The 20,548-nt window shown below is 40.5% G+C and overlaps 1 protein-coding gene across 15 annotated transcripts in view; it reads left to right on the top strand.

The window, feature by feature from the left end:
- mef2aa (myocyte enhancer factor 2aa) overlaps positions 1-20,548 on the top strand; it is a 63,030-nt gene that overhangs the window by 38,360 nt on the left and 4,122 nt on the right. For 4 of the 15 annotated variants that reach the window (XM_044194030.1, XM_044194029.1, XM_044194035.1 and 1 more), the window contains 7 exons: positions 8,507-8,638; positions 8,706-8,840; positions 10,286-10,508; positions 12,038-12,097; positions 16,973-17,157; positions 18,769-18,792; positions 20,371-20,500. In XM_044194030.1, the coding sequence (XP_044049965.1) occupies positions 8,507-8,638; positions 8,706-8,840; positions 10,286-10,508; positions 12,038-12,097; positions 16,973-17,157; positions 18,769-18,792; positions 20,371-20,500 (889 nt within the window). The remainder of the gene's footprint in view (positions 1-8,506; positions 8,639-8,705; positions 8,841-10,285; positions 10,509-12,037; positions 12,098-16,972; positions 17,158-18,768; positions 18,793-20,370; positions 20,501-20,548) is intronic. The other 11 variants (XM_044194037.1, XM_044194038.1, XM_044194033.1 and 8 more) reach the window with 11 other exon arrangements.

The raw sequence follows: 20,548 nt of genomic DNA, 5'->3' as shown, positions 1-20,548 counted from the left end.
ATTTTACTTACAGTTATAGTATGTGGTTTCAATTGTATAGTAAGCCCCTGTGAGTCTCATTTGCAGAGTAGAGAGATACTTAATAACAAGATAAAACCTAAAATGTTACTCTAAGTTGTTTGTTGTTTGTTTTCAATAATGCATTCAGATGCTTGCATGTGCATAGTTGGAAAAATTCATCCCGGCCCTCTGATTTTTAAACATTCTATGATGTGGTAATACTTTATTACGACCTCTTTTATAAAGGTAGGAATGTGATAGTGTAAATTCTCCTGTTCTTTTAATTTGTCATTACTCTCCTCTTGGCATACAGCATTACATCTTAACATTAATATCTCTTATGGAGTAGTCTGGTGAGAGTTGTCTGAAAAGTTTTCTCTTGCCACAGTGAGTGAAACAGTATTAATGGTTCTGTAGCGAGCAACATGCTGGGTTTCAAAGTCCCCCTTTTTATAGGACAAGGACTCCTTTTCCTCTGGGCTTTTAGTGAAAAAGGGTCACCAGTCCTCTTTTGTAGTTTTTTGAGTGTAATGAAACAGTTGTGGTAATGTTCATGTGAATATATCACATACTGTTCTGTAAAATGTGTCTATGGAACAGATACACAATAATTATTACCTAATGGCCTTTGATTTTCAAAATGTGAAAATGTAGTTTGATTATTGGAATCAAACTTGCCATAATCAGCAGTATCCCTACTCTTTATATGGGCTTTTGTCCTATAGGGCTATACAACAGTTTTCCTTTGAATTGCTGAATGGCTTAACTCCAGTGCTGGTTTTCTGTGCATTTTAAACCCATCATGTATTACATTTCATTGTTTTATTATGTTTCTGCTCTCCGGTGTGTGATGCTTGTTACCAGGTTACTGCTAAGAGATTTTTGCTTTTAGCACATGTCGTACTTCATTGACGTCAGAGCTTTTTTCCACCCTCTCAACTATGTTGCATATGTCTCATTTCAAATTGAGGGTCTCTTAGAGAGCATATAATGAAAGGAGACACACCAACAAAAGACCACAAGGCATGGTGCCTTCTTCTGAACATTAGTTTCCACTGACATTAATGAGTTAATACTCTAAAGTCTAAAATTAGATATGCTCTATCTCAAAATCTGGAACTTAACAACACTATAGTTTATTCACCAAAGAGAAAAAGATGTATGAGTTATTTTTTCAAGCTGAATTACAAATTGCTCTGCTACAGTTTTTTCCCCGTCCAATTCCTATTAAAAAAATGTTGCTGTTTTCTTATTTGAAGATGTTTGTGATATCACAACTTTTGCAGAGAGTTTCTTGGAAAGAGTGCTTAGTTTGCAGTTGTTAAGTTTGTTTGTCAAACTACTAACGCACTGCATTTGAATTGATTTGTGTTTTGCTTTTGCCTTGTACCTCGCGTGAAAGCAAGTTAACATTTCTGTATACGGTACGTTTGTTCATTCTAAAATGACTGCAGAGAGACAGACAGGCGTGGCCAAACTGTATAGAACTTATACACATGAAATGACTTCTGATTGATGTGTCATCATGGTGTACATACTGTAATTTCTTAACACACACACCTTGGAGCTAAACTGAACCTCTGCATCAACTAGTGCAGACTTTGACCCTGGCTATCAAAGTTTTTACTTCTATTTTTTAAATGCCCTGAGAAATGTCTGTTACTGTACATACAGGTACTTCAGTCAGTTCTGAGTAGAGAAGTGAACTTTTTTTTCTTTATGCATCATATTCATCAGCTTCCACAGAAATGAAGATGTCTGACAAGTCTCTTGTCTGCCGTTGTTCATACTAACAGAAAAAAAAGATTAAAGCTGTGACATATCTGCTCAGTATTTTGTTAATAGTTTGCCAACAAACTGATGTTCGCATTCATTTTATATTTTCTTTTACCTAAATTAAACGTGATTATTCTCTGTCCAATTAAAATATCTTTATTTTGATATTTTGAGTTTGTGCAACAGAATTAAACACTACCAAGTGAACTTTGATATGTTGTGATTGTTATCAGTGTTGATATCTACCATAAAACATTGGTTGTTGTATGCATTACATTAATTTTCTTCTTTAACTTTTTCATAGGCACAATACTTAATAAAAAGTTCCCTCTTGTCAGTAAGACGCTACTAACACAGTTACCAGCAGAGTGCAAACAAACAAGGCAACAATGGTGACTTCAAAAGTTTGCGCATCATCTACAAAATGTCTTAAAATTCCTTGAATTGTGGCAGCGATCATTGTTTACATTATTCCTGCAAGTAATGTGTGCTTAGGTTTACTATATTTATATTATAGACTGATGAATCCGAGTGACTTAACAGAATCGCAGGGTGTAACACAAAAGTAATGTACTGTAATGATTACTGTAACTAAATACTTTTCTTGGGGAAATATTAAGTTTATTGCCCTTTTGAGTTTATATTAACTCACTGCTATTAAGAAAAGTAATGGTAAGATGATCTTTTACTTTTCTGCAGTAACAATGTCTTGTCATGCAACAATGTATTATGTAGAGCTTCTCATACTGAAGGCGAACCACCTACCTGTCATAAACTGTAGTATAAACCACATGAAATAGGTCAGACATTGAGCTGACCTAATTTGGTTTGATCTAGTTACAGAGCAACACTGATACTAGTTATGTTAAAGATCATTAGAACCACAAGCCATGAGTCCACTCTCTGTGTTCTTCAATGACCTTGCGGGCTGAACGGCTGAAATGAGACCTTGCTTTCGTGCACAGTGGCTTCTGTGAGTTAGTTCGTGCAACAACCAGCTTGCCCTTGTGCCCCCTTCCTCCCACTGTGTGTGCTGTGCGGCCAACCCCTCCTGCCCAGGGGCGAGGACAGAGCAAAGCCTGCTGGGATGGGGGGGTGGGGGGTGGGGTTAGCTGGCACAGTGCCACCTTCCCCTTGCTGCCTGGCCTGACTGGGGGCAAAGAGGTAGGCTGCTGTGTCTCAGATTGATGAGGACATGTCTGTGGTCTGGGTATAGAGTGTTGCAGAACAGACGTCCTGCTGGCACATCCTGCCCTCTCTGCCGCACGCCCCCCAGCCCTCCGTACGCGCCTTATCGGAACTCCTAATTGTCCTTATGAATATTTTAGAGGCGAGCAGGAATGGGAGTTCAGGGTTGGGGGTATGGTTTCAAGGGCCCTGACAGCTAATGATCCACTCAATGACCAGAGAGAGAGAGAGCGGGAGACAGAGAGACAGGGAGTAAAAATGGTTAGAAAGATTTTCAATAATCTGTATGTTAGTGTTTCTGTCTGGATTGTAATTTCTTCTTTTAACGTGTGCCACCTTTTCTTTATGTGGAGTGGGAACAGAGTGTGTGTTCTCATTCTTTTTAATCTGTAGATAATGATGACATTGGTTTGCCTTTATCCTCAATTTGTAGTTTAATTCCCTCATGTCTATACTGAAAATATGCAGTCCGCTGATTGAGACTGTTCTCTCTGACTGTGGCGGCTAATAGCTTTGTCACATCAGTCATTCACCACAGTCTCAGAGCAGAAAGCTCTGAAGGGACTGCTCACTGCACAGCAATTGCCTCTTGTTCGGTAAAATGGATGGGCTGTATTTAATTGGCAGTCTAGTCAGTCAAATGCAGGTAGTTATTTGCAGTATACAATATAGAATGTGATTAGTTTGTTCTGAAATGTATCTATCGTTGCCTTAGATTTAGTGAGCATGACTCACTTTGGATTATTAGGTCACCACTAGTCTGGCTTTGAGATCACAGTTCACTGCGGGCCTGTCCATTGTCATTGTAGTGTCAGGTGGGATTGAATATCACTATTGTTTTACTAACAGTTACAAAAAACAATATCAAAATAAAATGCAGACAGTTGAGTCGAGTGCTTGCCCCCTCCCGCTGCTCTTCCTGTCCACTGAGTAGCTAGACAATGGAGTGAGCCAAAGGAAGGACATGAATCCAGCCTCATATCCTGATATCAGTCCACTCAGTAATGTGTAATGGTCATGAGATTAAACAAGATGTGTCTGGGAATTACAGAGGTCTCCTTATCTAATAGCCCCTCACTCCCAACTCACAATATGTGGTGGGAAATGGAGAGAAAAGAAGGCTTCCCACATTACAGTAACCTAGTGCTGGGCCATGGCATACCCTGCCTAATGACCAACCAAAAGAGGCTTTTATTCCCCTCAAGTGAAGACTACTTGCCTGATATCAGACAGAATTGTCAACTTGGTAGAGTGGGCGGATTCAAAGGTCTGGACCCAAGCAAGAAGACTACAGCACCACAGGGGAAAGGGAACATGATGGCAGTGAAAGTCTCTTAAGATGTTATATAAGAGCAGAATATTCCTTAGCAGATAAAAGCCTCCCTATCAGCCGCCTCCCCATGCTGATTTCCTAGTGCGTTCACACTCAAAGAAGCCCTTTGATAAGCACATTAGATGGAACAGCCTGGACACAATGGTGATGTCATGAGGATTAGCACGCTACCTTGCTTAGTGTAGTGGCGGGCACAAGGGCTAATTCACAGCACTGCAGGGCGAGAGGCTGGGAGACCCGGCTGAAATGAGGTAAAGGGACAACAACCGGTTAAAATATAGCTTCTGTGTGGTTTAGGGAAGGCTGGAATAAATGCAACATGCTTTAAACATTCATATTGTACTCCACTTTTGGAACATTTTGTGTCATTTTCTGCTGTATTACCATGACACTACAAACTGTCTTGCTGTTGAGGGGCCTGTAATCAGAGCTGTGGTGCACCAGTCATACTATAGGTCAGGTGGTACTCTACCAATAGGCAAAGCTACTGTAAGTGAAAGCTACTGTGATTCAGGCACAATGGAAGAGACCATAGAAACAGCCTCTTCATGCCTTCCTTTCAGCCATCTCCCCCACAATTTTGAAGTTCAGCTTTTATACCGAACCACTATCTTTCTCCTTTCACCCTGCCTTCTATTCATGTACAGTACTGTGCAGTACATGAATAAGTTAAATGCAGAAAGCTCTCTTGACACAAGAGAGGGGGAACATCATAGTGAAATTGTTTTCTAAGACTCACAGCAGCAGAGTAAATTGCCCATTTCACTGGAAGTACTTTTCAAGAAGCAGGTGATGTAGGTGGCTTATGCAATGGTTTGAGTTTTATTTTTAATCCATGGAATAGTGTTTGCTTCAATTTTGCAATAAAAAATGTGAATAAAATGCTTAAAAGTAAATCTAAGCATTGAGCATGATGTAGGCATGATGTAAAATGATGAACTGAAAAAATATCATTGATTTTAATAGCAGTTCTTAAGGTTAAGGTGCTCATTGGGCAAAATTACATTAAAAACAGAATTTGATATCTAATCAAAGTGGTATGCAAGGTTACCTTTCCCTGCTTTATATCCTTCTGTACTGAACATATACTGCAAATCTGGAGAGGCAATTACTGTCCTGAATGTTCTCTATGGTTACAGCTAGGTTAATAGTTAGGGCTCAGGTGGAGTTGACGGATAGATGTTTTCTTCAGGATATGGAAGCCTCAAGGCCTCCTGCAACGGAAAATGTTTTTGTTTTTTTTAAAGAGAAGTTGAAGGATCTTACAAGCAAACTGACAGACAGACATACATGCACGCACAGACAATAGTGCCCAGTTTGTTTGACGTCAGACACTCAGAGTCTCATTTTTATTTGAAGAGCCACAATTCTATCAATACAGGTTTGGACTGCTGTGAGAAAATAGCAGCTGGCCTTGTTCCCACTCATCTTTGTGAGCCACTCAGAGCCTTGTGAATAGATTACACAAGTTACCTTGTCTATACTCTGTGCAGCCCCCCTCCCGCAACAAACAGCCCATATCTTTCATCAGAAATGCTACTGAAAACCCCAACCTCAGCTGTATTCACATCCAGCCAACTTTACTTTCTAAAGTACAAACCCCACAGCTTTATTCAACATTTGACAGGCTTTTTGAAACTGCTTTTATCAAACTATTCATAATGCAAAAAAGATTTTCTTTTTTTTCTCTTTTTTTTCCTGATCGTCTAGTAAGTTTTCCCTTTTCTAGGTCAGAACACTGTAGTGTCTGGAGCAGTCTGCAGCATCGACATGTAAGAGCAAAGTTGATCTGGGGTCGGGTGGCCTTTAGGGCTCCCTTTTACGGCCATGTCTTCGCGCTGCTGCTTCTGATTGGCCAGCATGGGGAGCCAGGTCTTGACAGGTGTTTGGTAGAGGGACACCTGTTTGGCCATGTGCTGATTTAGTGATCCATTTACTGGGAACTGTGGGCAGCGTCAGTGGGACACGCAAAACATGCCAAGTCGTTTAACAAAGAATTACAGCCATGCTTTCCCAGGCCTTCAATGTTATATGCATTAGAACACCAAAGAAGCGATTAACTCTTGCACACAAAGTGCCCTTCAAAGCATCTTTTTTGAAGATAATATGTATTTTAGTAATACATGTCATGTATCATGGAACAGATCTGTCTGCCCTTGTCTGCTGCTATCTGGTTCCTGCTTACCCACTGTGCTGCTGCAACCCCTCCCTAAATGGCTTGGGCCAGTGGGTGCGGTGTACTGAAGGCTGGCCAGGCTTGTTGTGAAAGTAGAGCAGCCCTGCCCATCTCGCACAGCCGTGCCCGACCAGTCCGACCAAGATATTCCCATAATGAGCAGGTTGGAACTTAAATGTGCAGGTTGAGATCAGATCTTTGGCTCGCTGGTGGAGAAAGTGCATAGTTTAACCCCAGTAAACACAGGCCTTTCAGGACCCTAACTAAAGAGGGTTTGTTCAGTAAACAGGAAATGAACCAGCAAGGCGTTTTCTTAGAATGAGAAGAATGCCACTGCTCTGTACCACACCAAACAGTAAAGCATCTGTGGTACAGTGCTGGCCATTCATTATCTAGAGGACTTCTCTCTCTCTCTCCCTCTCCTCTGGGCATTGCGGACACTTATGTTTGAAGAGATGTGGGTGCTTTTCTGAACTTCCTTATTTTTGTCTAAGCTGCGCACAGCGTTTCATTTCTGTCTGTACAATGTAGATTAACACGTTGTACCCAAACGTGTATATCCCTCAGAAAGTGTGTGCATGTGAATGCATGGACATGGAGTGAGCAGTGAGGGTTTTAGCATCATCTGGTCTCAATGAGCAATGATATTATGCAGGGGTCTCATAAAGCCATGGCACAGGTTTTAGGAAATGTAACTTGCACTGAGGTTGTGGTGAGCAGCGCTGGGTTAGCCACATTGTCTGCACAGACCTAAAAGTACTGTCACATTGCTGTCAGAGGATGTAGCAGCTGTTGAAATGCCCCCCTCCCTCCTCCTCACCACACACACACACACACACACACACACACACACACACGCTCACACCCAACACAACGCACAGACATTGCAAATATACACCACACACTCCTACTCATATAGTTTCTGTTTCTCTCTCTCTCTGTCTCTCACACACACACACACACACACACACACACACACACACACACACACACACACACACACACACTTTTTCCATAGAGACAAAGAGTAAGGTCTTATTAGTGTGTGTAGGTTCCTCTCCTCTGCCTCACATTCTGACCCCTGCATCCACAGGAGTCAGTGACCTTCCTGTAAACACGAGGCCTCCAAGGCAGCCCACAGACAGGGCAGGGCGCTGCTGTGGACCTGCAGCAGCCTGATAGAGGAACCTTGAGAACCACACATAAATCATGTTTTGATGTACACTGCCTTGATATCACAAGCTGTCACATGCTGTCGGCAAGTCTTGTTAACACCGCTATTCAGAGCTGTAATGAGGAGCAGAGAACAGCCTGTATGAAAGTGAGCAAAAGAGCACAGCGTTGCATATATTTAAGTTGTATGATATGTTTTTTCCCCTGAAGTTAGAATAGGTTCTTTATAACACCACAACACACCACCCTATGTACTTATGAGCTCTTTGCTTTAACAATAATTGCTCAATTTCATGCTCAAATAAGCATCTTTGACCACATTTGATAATCCATTTTATTCCCCACATGCATTAACTTTGATAAGATCCCACGAGTGACAACCATACTGAATTACAGCCTGGGACAGTCTTAAAGTGCTCTGCTGTAGGATGTTCTTATGCAGGGGGTTCTTCCAGCTGGGTGGCTTATGATAACTGAAATATAATGAAAAATGCAAACACACACTTGTGGCAAGAGAAGGAAGAAGACTGAGAGGGATGGAGGCAGTGGGGTCAAGAAGGAGAGAGAAAGAGAGGAAAGGGAGGAGGACAATATTGTGTTTCTCTGAACACTTATGAAGGGTGAAAGGATATAGAGTGACATTTCAGTTTCTCGTTGGTACAGAGCCCTGTATTGAACTACAGTTTAGCCTAGCATTGGTGCAGCAGCTGTTCATGTTGTACTGCAACAAGAGAAACATACAGTAGATTGTTTGATTTTTGTTTGATTTTAATTTTTCTGGTAGAAATGTATATAAGCAGCAAAAACACAGAGCCACATCTTGTATACTGTTTCTTTTCAACTGTGCAATTTCATTTCAGAAATTGAGAAACAAAGGCCATAATGACTGTGCTAGTCCTGATCCTGAAGACTGTTTTGGGCACAGCCCCCTCATGGACGACCATTTCGGCAAACTAAGCGAAGAGAGTGATTTAATGTACAAGCGCTGTGGTGTAAGTACTTCCTTTGTCTCCTGCTGTTTTTTGTTGATTCCTGTCTTTATGTTGATGTTCACTACAGGCGCTAAACAAGAAAGAACACAGAGGTTGTGATAGCCCGGACCCTGATGCCTCATATGTCCTCACTCCTCACACAGAAGAAAAGTATAAAAAAATTAATGAGGAGTTTGATAATATGATGAGAAATCATAAAATCGTAAGTACTGTAATTGCAACGTCTTTGCTTGGCTTTGTGGCACAAAGGATTTTCACTCTTTTTTCATTTAACTTTTTCCTCTTTTTTGTTAACCCCCCCCCCCCCCAGAACCTCTGTCAACTTCTTTCAGAACTACTGTAGCTTCAGATTAATGCCCCCTTCACTGGGTGTGCATTTGTTTCTTAGGTTGATTTGTTCTGCAACTGATATTTTGGCACACCCTGATAAGATCACATTTCATGTGAACAGGTGAAATGTTGCATGCTTCTGCTGGAAAGATTGCACCCTAGTATCATGGTCATGTTATCATAAATCAAACAGCAGTTGCTGTTTAAACACATCGGGAATGTACAGTAAATACTTACATATTGTGAGTGTTTATCATACAGATCTGCAGGTTCTCTATTTAAGGTTGGGTTTTTTCTATCTCAAACCTGATTTTCATCTCATAATGTAATAAAAAACAAATAAACAAAATAGATGTAATGTAATGTTTACAATTTCTCCTTTCAAATCTTTCTATTACCTCTCTCTCAGTGCATTATAGCATAAAATCCTTACTCCTGAACAGTTCTAGCAGTCAGAGGTTCCCAGAGCACACTAACACTGTACTATCATTTAGTATTTTCCCTCTCCTTCATCAAGTACCACACTGGCTCACCCTCTAAAATATCACAAATCTTTTGTGATCTTATCATGCGTGACAATATTACAATTGTGCAAGAACATAGTGCTTACTAAGCAGTCATTTTCTCTATGTTCCTGACATGAAGAGCATCACTTTGCCATTAACAAACTAATGATAACACCCGACTGGCTCACCAGATAATGCTATGATGAAACGTTCTCACTGACACCTGTCATTCTCACTGACGCTTTGCACAGTCAGCACTTTGTTGGTAAATGCAAGTGAGTCATGATTCTTGTAGTTGTGAATCCGCTCTACCCCTCTCTGCTGTGCTGAGAAACACATTACCCAGTGGTGTTTCAAAAGGCAAAAGTACATCTGTAGTGCTGACTGCTGCAATGCCAAAGTGATCACCTGAATGCATGTTTTTGGATTTTGGTTTTCTGTGTTTTCTGTGTGTTACGGTAGCACTGAAGATTTGTATGTATTCTGTATGTATGATGCTAATGAGAATAAACTTTTTTGATGGTTATATGGTGTCACTCATTAGCCCTTAGATGTCGGGCAGAAATGTTTATTATAATATTCTGTTAGAAAGCAACTGCTGAGTTTAAAATGCACAGTATATTATGTTTTGCAGTTATGTAGTGTGCTCTGCCTGATTATTTTGTGAAGTTATTAGTTTGGTAAATCAAACCCTCAAGGGTTGCTCTCTGTTGATGCCATGACAACCACTGACACATCAGACTCATCATCAGACCCTGGATTTTGAATGCGTTTGTGTGTAAATATATGTGTGTTTGTCTCCCTCATGTAGCCCACAGCATTGCCTCAGCAGAACTTCTCAATGCATGTGGCAGTGCCTGTATCCAATCCTAATGCCATGTACCAGCCAGGAGGGAATCTGGGCAGCCAGGCCCTGGCAGCAGCCACAACCTCTCTGAGTGACAGTGGGATGCTGTCCCCTCCACAGGCCTCTCTGCACAGGAACGTGGGCTCAAGTGGAGGCCCCCAGAGGCCCACCAGTTTAGGCAGTGCAGGTTAGTGGACAACAACCCCAGTCAATTCGTAGAAGTAGTGTACTGAGGATGATCCAGATCCCTTTTGTGTATAATTTGTATGTGATTATAGCATATTTCAAATTATTCTGATAACATGAATATTGGAAGAATAATTTGAGAGTTCTGGTGAAAACTTTATTAGCCTAGCTTAGCATAAAAACTAGAATTAGGGGGAAACAGCTAGCCTGGTTTTCTACGATGCTAAAAAACAACAACTACTAACTCCTTCAAAGCTCATTAATGAACACATTTTACTTAAAAATAATAATCTATGGGGTTTGAGAGAGTTAAATACTGTACTGCTTTTAACTATTTTTTTGATGAACAGTTCATCTGTGCACCCAGCATTTGCTGGTTTCCTGGCAACTTCACGTAACCCCTCCATAAAACCACAACACTTTAGAGGTGTTGCTGGGCAGATTTTTGAACTTTGGATGGAGCCAGGCTAGCTGGTTCCCCTTTCTTTGAGCCAACGCTATTCGCCTCTTGGCGAGCTTCTTACTTAGCGCATAGACATGGATTTGGTTTCTTCTCACCTAACTCTCTGCAAGAAAGTAAATAAGCGTAAGTGTATTTCCTAAAGTGTGAAACTATACCTTTACAATAACTTAAGTTTTTTTTTTTGTCTCTAATACATATACAGTTTATATGTTTTATATGTTTTTTTCAAGTTGTCATTGGATGTAGGGGGAATGTGGTCAAGCAGTCATGTCATACTAACACCCTTTATCGGGTGTTAGCGTGATATATATTTTTTTCACACCCTCTGAAATGCTCATCATCACACCTTTTACTGTATCAGCATTGTGGAAAATGATGTCAGTCTACACTAGTACTTGGACGACCGGTCTGTCTCAGTTAGTCCAGATGGCTTTTGCAAGATTCAGCTTCACTGCATACGATAGAAGAACATGCAACAAGGTGTGAAATGCCTCATTCAAATTTAACCACATATCAGAATCGGCTGACACCTACCCGTTCACAGGGGGTTTACTTAATGGTTGTTTTTCACAGTAACTCCTCTTTCCTGATTATTGCTGCAAGGTCTCTATTGTTTTTTTTTTCTTTTTTATTATTTATATTGGATCTCCATATTTCAAAAGCCAAAAAAATGTCCAACCTCATGTGGCAAACTAGCATTGTCCTTTGATTTAAATGTATCTCTTGAAAGCATTCACAGAGGCTCCAATAGATACCTGATTTTCAAAAAAATGCATAATTGCTTGTTGCAGGTGTGTCCACATAGTGGAATGCTGCATTCACCATCTCCAACTTTATAAACATAACAAACACCATACTGAACACAGCTTGATGTTGCTCTCTTTAATCATATATTGGAAATTTCCGCACAATGAGGGCACTGGTGGAAACACATGCCTCCCTTTCGTGTGCTATGAAGATTGATCTACATGACATTTTCATGTCTGGTCTGGCATCTCCATCACATGCTCTGCTAGCTTGCAGAAGGATGCAGATGGTTAATTATATCACTCTGTGCATCTCATTAGGTGGCATGCTGGATACCACAGACCTTTCAGTGCCAAGTGGTGTGGGCTCCAGCCCAGCGGGTAAGTCCTCCCGGAGAGATTCATTAGCTCTCTGTAGCTCTGCCCAATAGGCCTCCTGCTTAGCACGCGAGCTGGATAGTTGCGTATCCATCTGTGATTGGTTCAAGGCAGTTGTCACTATCGTTGACTGATAGTGCCTTTGCCCGACCATATTTTCACTGCATGCAAAGGGAATACATGTGTTGCTCCTCTCAACAGAGGAAATGTATGATATGCTTGTTAAATGCATGTTTGAGAGATGGGAAATGGCTCAGCAGGATTCACACAGTGTAGTGTTTTCTGCTTGAAACCAACCTGGGTAACCAGGTGAGGCAATAGCTGTCCAACTGACTTTGGCAGGTAAATAAATGCAGCGTTTCCTTTAAACTTGTCACCTCTATGTGGCCCTCCCTCCTCCTGTTTCCTTCACTCTATTGACAGGTGCATCTGTTTCCCCCCTGCTACTCTGGCAGCCCTTATAAGGCTGAAGAGGGTCTGTAAGATGCCTAGACCAGCATAACCCTGTAGGTATTCAGGCCATGACATCCCACTAAGTCCTCAGTACACAATGACCGGACAGTCTGTCATGGCTGCAATGTGCTGTGTGAGAGGCGGAGGCAGGTGGAGTTAAACTCTTTCCTTGACACTTAGCTTGATGTACTCCATATAGTATTTCTGACTAAATGCAGTATGGTGTTAGCTTGTGGCCATAACGATATAGGCTTACAATGGGATATTTGGTTAGGTATTGATTAGAAAGTATAAAGACCACCTCGGATTGGTTTACAGTCAGCATTTTCAAGAGAGTGCCGGGTAAGTCTTAAGTTTGGGGTGTGGTACCAGGTCGGGGGAGAGTTAGGATCCTCTGCCAGGGGGTGTCAGTGTTTGGCACAGTGTGCGCATGTTGCAGCTGTTGTTTGTACCATGTGTAGAACAGCAGAGACTACAGGGAGGAGAAACCTCTCCAGCCCTGCTGTCAGATGACCATTCCTGACATAGCTCTGATTTTTCACAAGTAGCAGCTATGACCACAGCCAAAGCCTTTCAAAGTGGCCAGATGGAAGATGTGCCGTGTGATATCTTCTCTCCTGTTCGATGGTGTCACCACAGAGAGAAGATTACGTGCGTGTATTGGGAAGAATATATATATATATATATATATATATATATATATATATATATATATATATATATTTTTTTTTTTTTTTTTTTCCCACAAAACCTCTGGGTTCTTGTTGGTGATGAGCAGCTGTTTTAACTGCAGGATCTGGATGAGTTATTATTTACTTATTAGCTGATAGTGAAAATTGCCTCACTTGCAAGCACACATATGTTGATGTGACAGTGAACGTTATTGACGAGATTTCTTTAGCAAACAAATTTCAGTTGTTCTTTCTAAAATAAGCCATCCTTTGTTGTTCTTGTCTAGTCTTTGGTTCAGATAATGGCTCTACAGCTACTACGCCTTCAAATAACCCCATCTCTTTAAGTCTCATTTTACTTTATACTGTTACTCCGGTGTGCAGTTCTATAATAGATCTTTCCTCTCAACAACTCATACAATTACACCTAATTACAAGCTCTGGTCCTTGACTGGTGAGCATCAAGAAGGAACATTGTAGTTAATAGGGAGGATTTAAGAGCATGCTTCCTCTTATGCAATATGTCTGCAAGCTATACACATCCCTTCAATAAATAGTACTGTAGGTGCATCACGTTTGGGTTGGTGCTAATTTTACTTTCATAAAGATATTTATTGTAGCTTTTGATTTCTTCATGCCAGGGTTAATTGATTGTGAAACATGTAGGAAAATAGTGGGGGGGGCAAGAACAATTATTTACCTGGTTGCCATCTGCTTTTAGTCTTAACAAATCACCCTCTGCACATCCTGTCTGGTCTTGGTTTTCTGAGACACAATAGGACTGTGCATGGCATCTATTATTAGAAAACTGTTTTTGGAGGCCTTGATTCACATCTATCATTTCTCCTCATCAAGACATTTTCTATTTTGCCTGAACCTGACGCACATGGGATGTTGGGCACAATAAATCACTGTGTTTTCTTTCCCTGAACTTAAAATGAAAACTGAATGTTTAAGTTATAAACGCAAGGCCTTATGTAATGCCCCTTCCCAGACCGTGTTAATAATTCAGGACAATGAACTGAAACCATACAGCTTTCAACATGCACAGGTTTCAGCCAGAGAGGATTTATTTGCACAACAAGTCCGTTAGAGAAGTCTGAATATGGAATGAAGGTAGACATCAGAAAAGCCCACTGAAATGTCCCTGCTGAAAGGCTGGGTCTTAACTTGTGGCTGTTACCTTGGCTCAGAATGAACGTTGTGATTTAAGTACTTGTTCAGACATGTGTTCCCTTCTTGGCAATTATTTGAAAGAAGTGAGGGATTTACTCATCATCAGACATCTGAAGTCATAATCAGAGGCACATTCCAAAGATATGTAAGTAAGGTGGGTTAATCCAAGTCTAAATTAGCCAGTTAATACAGCACTGAATGCCTGTCTGTCTGTCTTGTGTCCAGCGTGTTGTACTGTTATCAGCCCGGCATATGTTGGAATAGAAGTGAACAAAGAAAATGACTGAAATGTTTATAGATAAAGTGTGACTACATTCCTGTTTCAGTCATGTTGCATAATGCAAAACAAGCACCATTTATTTTATAACATTACAACAACATCAACCTTGGGCACAATGAAATTCGGTGGATTAATGCTGTGTAAACTTTAGACATAGGGGCACAGGAGATTTAGGAACATTTAAAAAGTTAATTATTCTTGGTTCTATTATAGGTAAAAAGGTTTTACAAAAAAACACAATAAAGGACCGTGAGAAATGCAGGTAGGCTACAGACACAGGTGTATTTGATTGGCTACATCGATGAATCAGGATTTACTTCAGGTTTATAGCATTTCTGTCTTCAGTGCACAATTTATTCAATTTTTCATTACAATATATGTTATTTGAAGGTATATATACATATAATGTTATAATTAATTATTTTCTTTTAGTTATGTTTATGTGTTTCCTGAAGGTGTCTTGTTATATTTTTGATGTATGATATAGAGTGGTGTCTAGTAATCCCATGTGGGATGGGCCAAATGATTGGCATGAAACGGAAATAAAATTAACAAACTCTCTGTTAAGCTAAAATATCACAGCTCACTGATTTTTATTTTTTTTTTTTATCAGAAAGCTTTTTTTCTTGCCATATTGCCACACTGCAACCCATTCCTTTACATGCAATTCTGTTTGCATCTATTAACATCTCATTCCCACTCAATGACATCTTCAGTGCTTTTAATCAGGTTTGCTATTTTTAGGGCCTTGGACATTTACTCTGCTAATTCTGTAAACATTGTTTTCTTGCAGCAGCCAAGTCTTGTATGATCAAAGCCAGAGCTGATGGCGATAGCTGCTTGTATATACTGTTGATTCAGCTGTGTGATACTATTGTCAGCTTCATAACTGTTTATTTGACCGTGAATTGTTGCTGTCCTTATCTGTAGTCAGAGGGGCTATTGTTCCATTATGTTCCTACCCAAGAGGCTACTCATTGTGCGCACACTTTGTGTTTCACTGGGATACACTGACCACAATGGAAAAGTCAGCAACTTGTTGAAGTGTTACTGATCTGTTGATGCAGTGCTAGATACCATTGATTCTTTCTTCCCCTTGTTTTCATGATTTCAACATATATATTTATATTGTAGCAGTATAGTTTTTACTTAGACTTACGTAAAGTAAATTCCATTTAAAATTCAAGTGGACTTGAAATATTACTTTTGTTTGGTTCATTTTTTTCACAACACTTCACTGCTCCTTTTTAATTAGAGTGGAATTGTGTGGAATCTGCAGAATCCCACTGCAGACCTTGTTCAGATGAGTCATTCAGTATCTTACAATTGAAAAAAAAACCCTGCACTGTAGTTTGACAAAACCAGGAAGAATTAATGTTTTTCTGAAACCTGTATTTTTTTTAAATGCAGCAGTTAATTTCTAAGAATGAATTATTTTATTGATTTATTTTAATTCTTATATTTGTGAGCTAAGTCACAAATATACTAATAGCACATAGAAGCACTTTTTCTTGGTGCTGGTATTTCTGAGATATATTGTGTATTATTTTAGGGTACATACCGTATTACAGTATGTTATACAATAAAGTAGAGTATCTGAAAACTTTACTATGACTCTACGCAAACATATACTGTATGTGTTACAGACTGTTCCTGTAAGTTTGTAATAAGTTCATGTGATGAAAAGTAGAGCGAGAATTTCTTATTGAATTTAAGTAATCTGTCCACACCCACTGATAATATTCACCCTTTGCATGGAATAGTTGTCCAGTGATAGAGTGGGAGTGAGGAGGGTGGGAGTTCCTGAAAGTTGGTGGGGACTCATACTCACTTTTTGAAAAAGGAAATGACTAATGACCATGCACATCAGGGTGTGAATGTTGAAGGGAGAGTCTAGCACTTTGCTATGGTTTGTGTGTGCAGTGTAAAAACAACATCTAGAGATCTTTTATTGTTTTTTATTCAACTGTAATGGCTTCAGCTATTTCTTTTAAGCAGTCACAGTACATTTGTCAGTGAACTGCTCCTCATCCCAAGATGAGAAAGAATTGACTTTGATGTAATCATTCACAATAAAAATAAAAGGCTCATCAATTTTGAAATGGACGTTTTATTTTTGTAAATGTGCAGGATAATTATCCAAGTCTATTAAAACTTCCCAGAGGGTTGGAAACACTTAACGCTGCATGCTGCAGCAGGAAAACAACACTGTGCGAGAGGTTTGCTTGATGACTGGGAGTGTTGTCAGTCACAGTCTGTGGTTTGATGATGTGTTTCTGTCGCTGTGTTCCTCTGCAGGGAACGGTTTTGTTAACCCCAGGGGCTCTCCGGGCGTCCTCAGCACACCCAGCGGCAATGGCCTGGGTAAAGTCATGCCCACCAAGTCTCCACCACCCCCTGGAGGGAACATGGGAATGGGAAGCCGCAAGCCAGACCTAAGGGTTGTTATCCCTCCATCTAGCAAAGGGATGATGCCCCCACTGGTGAGTACAGAGCACACCACCACACACAAGTATCACCAGCTAAAGCACCTTTAAGTATCTCTGCTGCAGGGCAGACCAGAGCTTTGTTCAGTGTCTTAATCTAGACTTTCATAGCAGTGTTTTGTGGGATTTTACCACAAATGTTTTTGATGTTATCACATCAATGTAAAATGCTGTGTTAGTGAGGTTGTCACCTCACCAAGGACTATGTTTATCTGCCAAGTGGGACTCACTCACAGTGTGCAGTCCCCATCTGAGCAGTGTTCCTCTTGTGCTGCGTTCTTCTTAGATCACCTCCATTAAAATGTGGACTGAGCCAAGAATCGGCAGCCCAGGTGTCATAACTCCCCCTCAATTATTCACATTTAAATGATAGGCTTTCTCTAATATAATAATGAAGGTGCAGAGCTGTCCGACCACAGTGAACACCTGAGGCTAAACTACCCTGTCTTGGTCATAAATCATCATTCAAAAAGACTATAAGTGGAGGAATTTCAGGCACCGGCCAGCAAATATACTATTTCCAACTTTGCTTGTTGCTGGTGTTGTCAGCAACAGGAGCCAGTCCAGGAAAATTATTGTGTTTGGTAAATAAACCTTGGGTTACTGTGGGTGCTCCTCCTTTTCTGAGCCTCAACTAGCCTGGAGCAGTGTTTAAACAACTGTGTGTTACCATGTCAGCATGTGGAATTGGGAGAGCAGGACAGGTTGTGCTGTAAGAGGTCTGAAACAGGTTAGGCAGTGGCGGGAGGTCGGTTCTGTTCTGTCTGAGTCAACGGAGCATTTTAGAATGGAAGAGGCTGTGGAGGGTGCTGGCTGTGGCAGGTCTGCAGACAGCCTGTCATTAGGCCATAATGGTATTAAATTAATCACATCTCAGTGTGACAGAGTGTAGATGAAGACTTAATCAGGGGCCCAGGGTGTGAGCCAGATAATATCTTGTCGCCCTTGTCGTGTCTTCCTGCCGCTATTGATTGAGTGCGGGTATTAAGACAGCCCTGGCCTGGTCGCAGTATGTCCCACAGCACAGAAAAGATGGAAGATGGGCTTCTGGTTCCTCTTCACAAGGAGGATCTGAAATACACAGCACTATGCGGTCATTGTTGGTACCAGTAAAGAAACTTCGTATGTAATTTCTGATGATTGCAGTGTTTAGAATCAGATGAGTACTAGTCCATATCCAGAACAATTCCGCAGCCTTACTGTACTCTCTGTTCTTAACTTCACTGACTTTTGTCCAGGATTTGACTGCTTCCTCTTCATCATTTACAAGATTACAGCTTAGTAGCCCAACAACCTATAGCTACAGAAAGTCACATCCACAAATTGTTGGAAGATTGTGGCCACGTACTTGAATGTTAAAAAAAGTTAAAATAAGTTAATTGGGTGCCTATGCTTTGGATAAAACAGTTCATGAGTATAACAACAGACTATAGACATAAAATGAGTGTGATTTTACAACGACTGCAGAAGTCATCCACACTTTTATATTTCTTATTGTCCCTTTTACTGTAAAATCTAGATAGCTGGCACTATTTTCCAGAGTGATTTATAGTCGCTCTGCTTCTTTTCTGTAACTTTGCCTCTCTTCTTTTCTTCTGTTGAGGGCAGTCGGAGGAGGAGGAAATGGATTTGGTGAGTTTTGACAAATGCCTGGGCAAATGGCTGAAATGTGAACATGCTTCCGGTAATCACACATGATAGACTAAAAGGCAGTGCTCAAACCGGAGATTGGCTCTCAGAGCTGCCAGCAATAATACATTTAAAAAAAATGTTTTGTCACTGCATGTTTTTTGGGTTTGGCCTGTGAAAATTGCCTCAGCCTGTTAAATTGGCTCCTCCATTCCCAACACGTCAACGTTAGTCATATACAGCCATGAGAGAGTGTGTGTGTGTGTGTGTGTGTGTGTGTGTGTGTGAGTGAGAGAGAGTGTGTGAGAGAGAGAGAGAGAGAGAGAGAGAGAGAGAGAGAGAGAGATAGAGTGCAAATTAATGTTAATTTTTTTTTTTTTTGTCACAATCTGAAAAGTTTTAGAATTAAAGTGCTGGGTAAAAATATAAATAATTCATATTTTTTCTAAGGAAGAGAAGATTACATCATCTTAAATGAAATCATTCTGTGAGACACTTGGTGTTTGGTGAAGTCATCTGGCTGGAGAGTGTTGGAACAATGCAAGGAAGCCATCAACTAGATTATGATGCAATGCTGCTTTAAACGTAACCGCTGGCAGCTGCACATATGTTTGTTACATTATATTGTGAGGATTTGTTATAGTATTGTTCTTAACCGTGTCTGCGTTTGATTAGTGTAGCTGGGGTGTGTGCATTTGTAGCTCACAATGTAGTTTGCTGCATGACCACACCATGCTGTGTAGGTGTGTTTGTGTGGACTGCATGCCAGTCACTGCACTAAAAACCACTGGGGCTTTACTGTACGTCACTCTGGGAATTGAAATGTGTCATTTATATTATCCTTTTGCACCCTCTCAGTTTAGAGTTGTTTATTTGATTATAAAACGGATCACTACACTCACTTTGATTTCTCGCACCACACGAATGTGTGGGCAATAGATGCTGTTGAAGGGGGCTGTTCCTCACCTGCACTTTCCCTATAACATTGTTCTTTTTCATGGCTAACAAAGTGAAACTCATTAAGCAGATTGTAGTAAGTCTGATTAATAATTAGTTGTGCCTGCAGCTGCATGTCAGTTCTTGTGATTTCTGCACTGACTATATCTGTCAGTTGTCCACTTAAAATTGATGGAAGAAATGTATTATTAGTTGTGGTTACTGAAATCTACCTAATTATTTTTAAGCCCACAGTAACCATTTCAGTGTGGGATAAATTTACAAGTAAATCTGCTTTGTTTTATACATACACATACTATATATTTAATGAACTATATCTGGATAAATGTTAGAAAATCCCAGTTAAGAACCACAACATCACTTATTGAGTATTTTTTCATTTTTTAATCCTTTTTTTGACATATTTGTCAAAACATACAGTCAGTGATGAATCAGAAAGATCATAATATTGACTGCCATGAAGCTACACCGCCACCTAGTGGCAGCTTTTATTATTACATTCAAATCCCTGACCACAATTTGTACGTATAGTAAACACCAACTTAAAACTTATAGAGTGTGGGGTTTTTAGAGTGCTGTATTTTAGACTTATGCATTTTCTATGCTGTTTTTTGTGTTTTGCAGAACATCCAGAGGATAAGCAGCTCCCAGTCCACCCAGCAGCTGGCCACTCCAGTAGTGTCTGTCACTACCCCCAGCTTACCCCCACAGGGCTTGGTCTATTCAGGCATGCCCACCTCCTACAACCCTGCTGGTGAGTCTGGTCTTGCTCTCCCGTCAGACTGAAACGAACCGCCTCAGC

Source organism: Siniperca chuatsi, linkage group LG4, assembly GCF_020085105.1.
Source record: "Siniperca chuatsi isolate FFG_IHB_CAS linkage group LG4, ASM2008510v1, whole genome shotgun sequence".
NCBI classification, from domain to species: Eukaryota; Metazoa; Chordata; class Actinopteri; order Centrarchiformes; family Sinipercidae; genus Siniperca; species Siniperca chuatsi.
The sequence above is the reverse complement of the archived record's forward strand: the minus strand, read 5'-3'. Positions and strand labels throughout refer to the sequence as shown.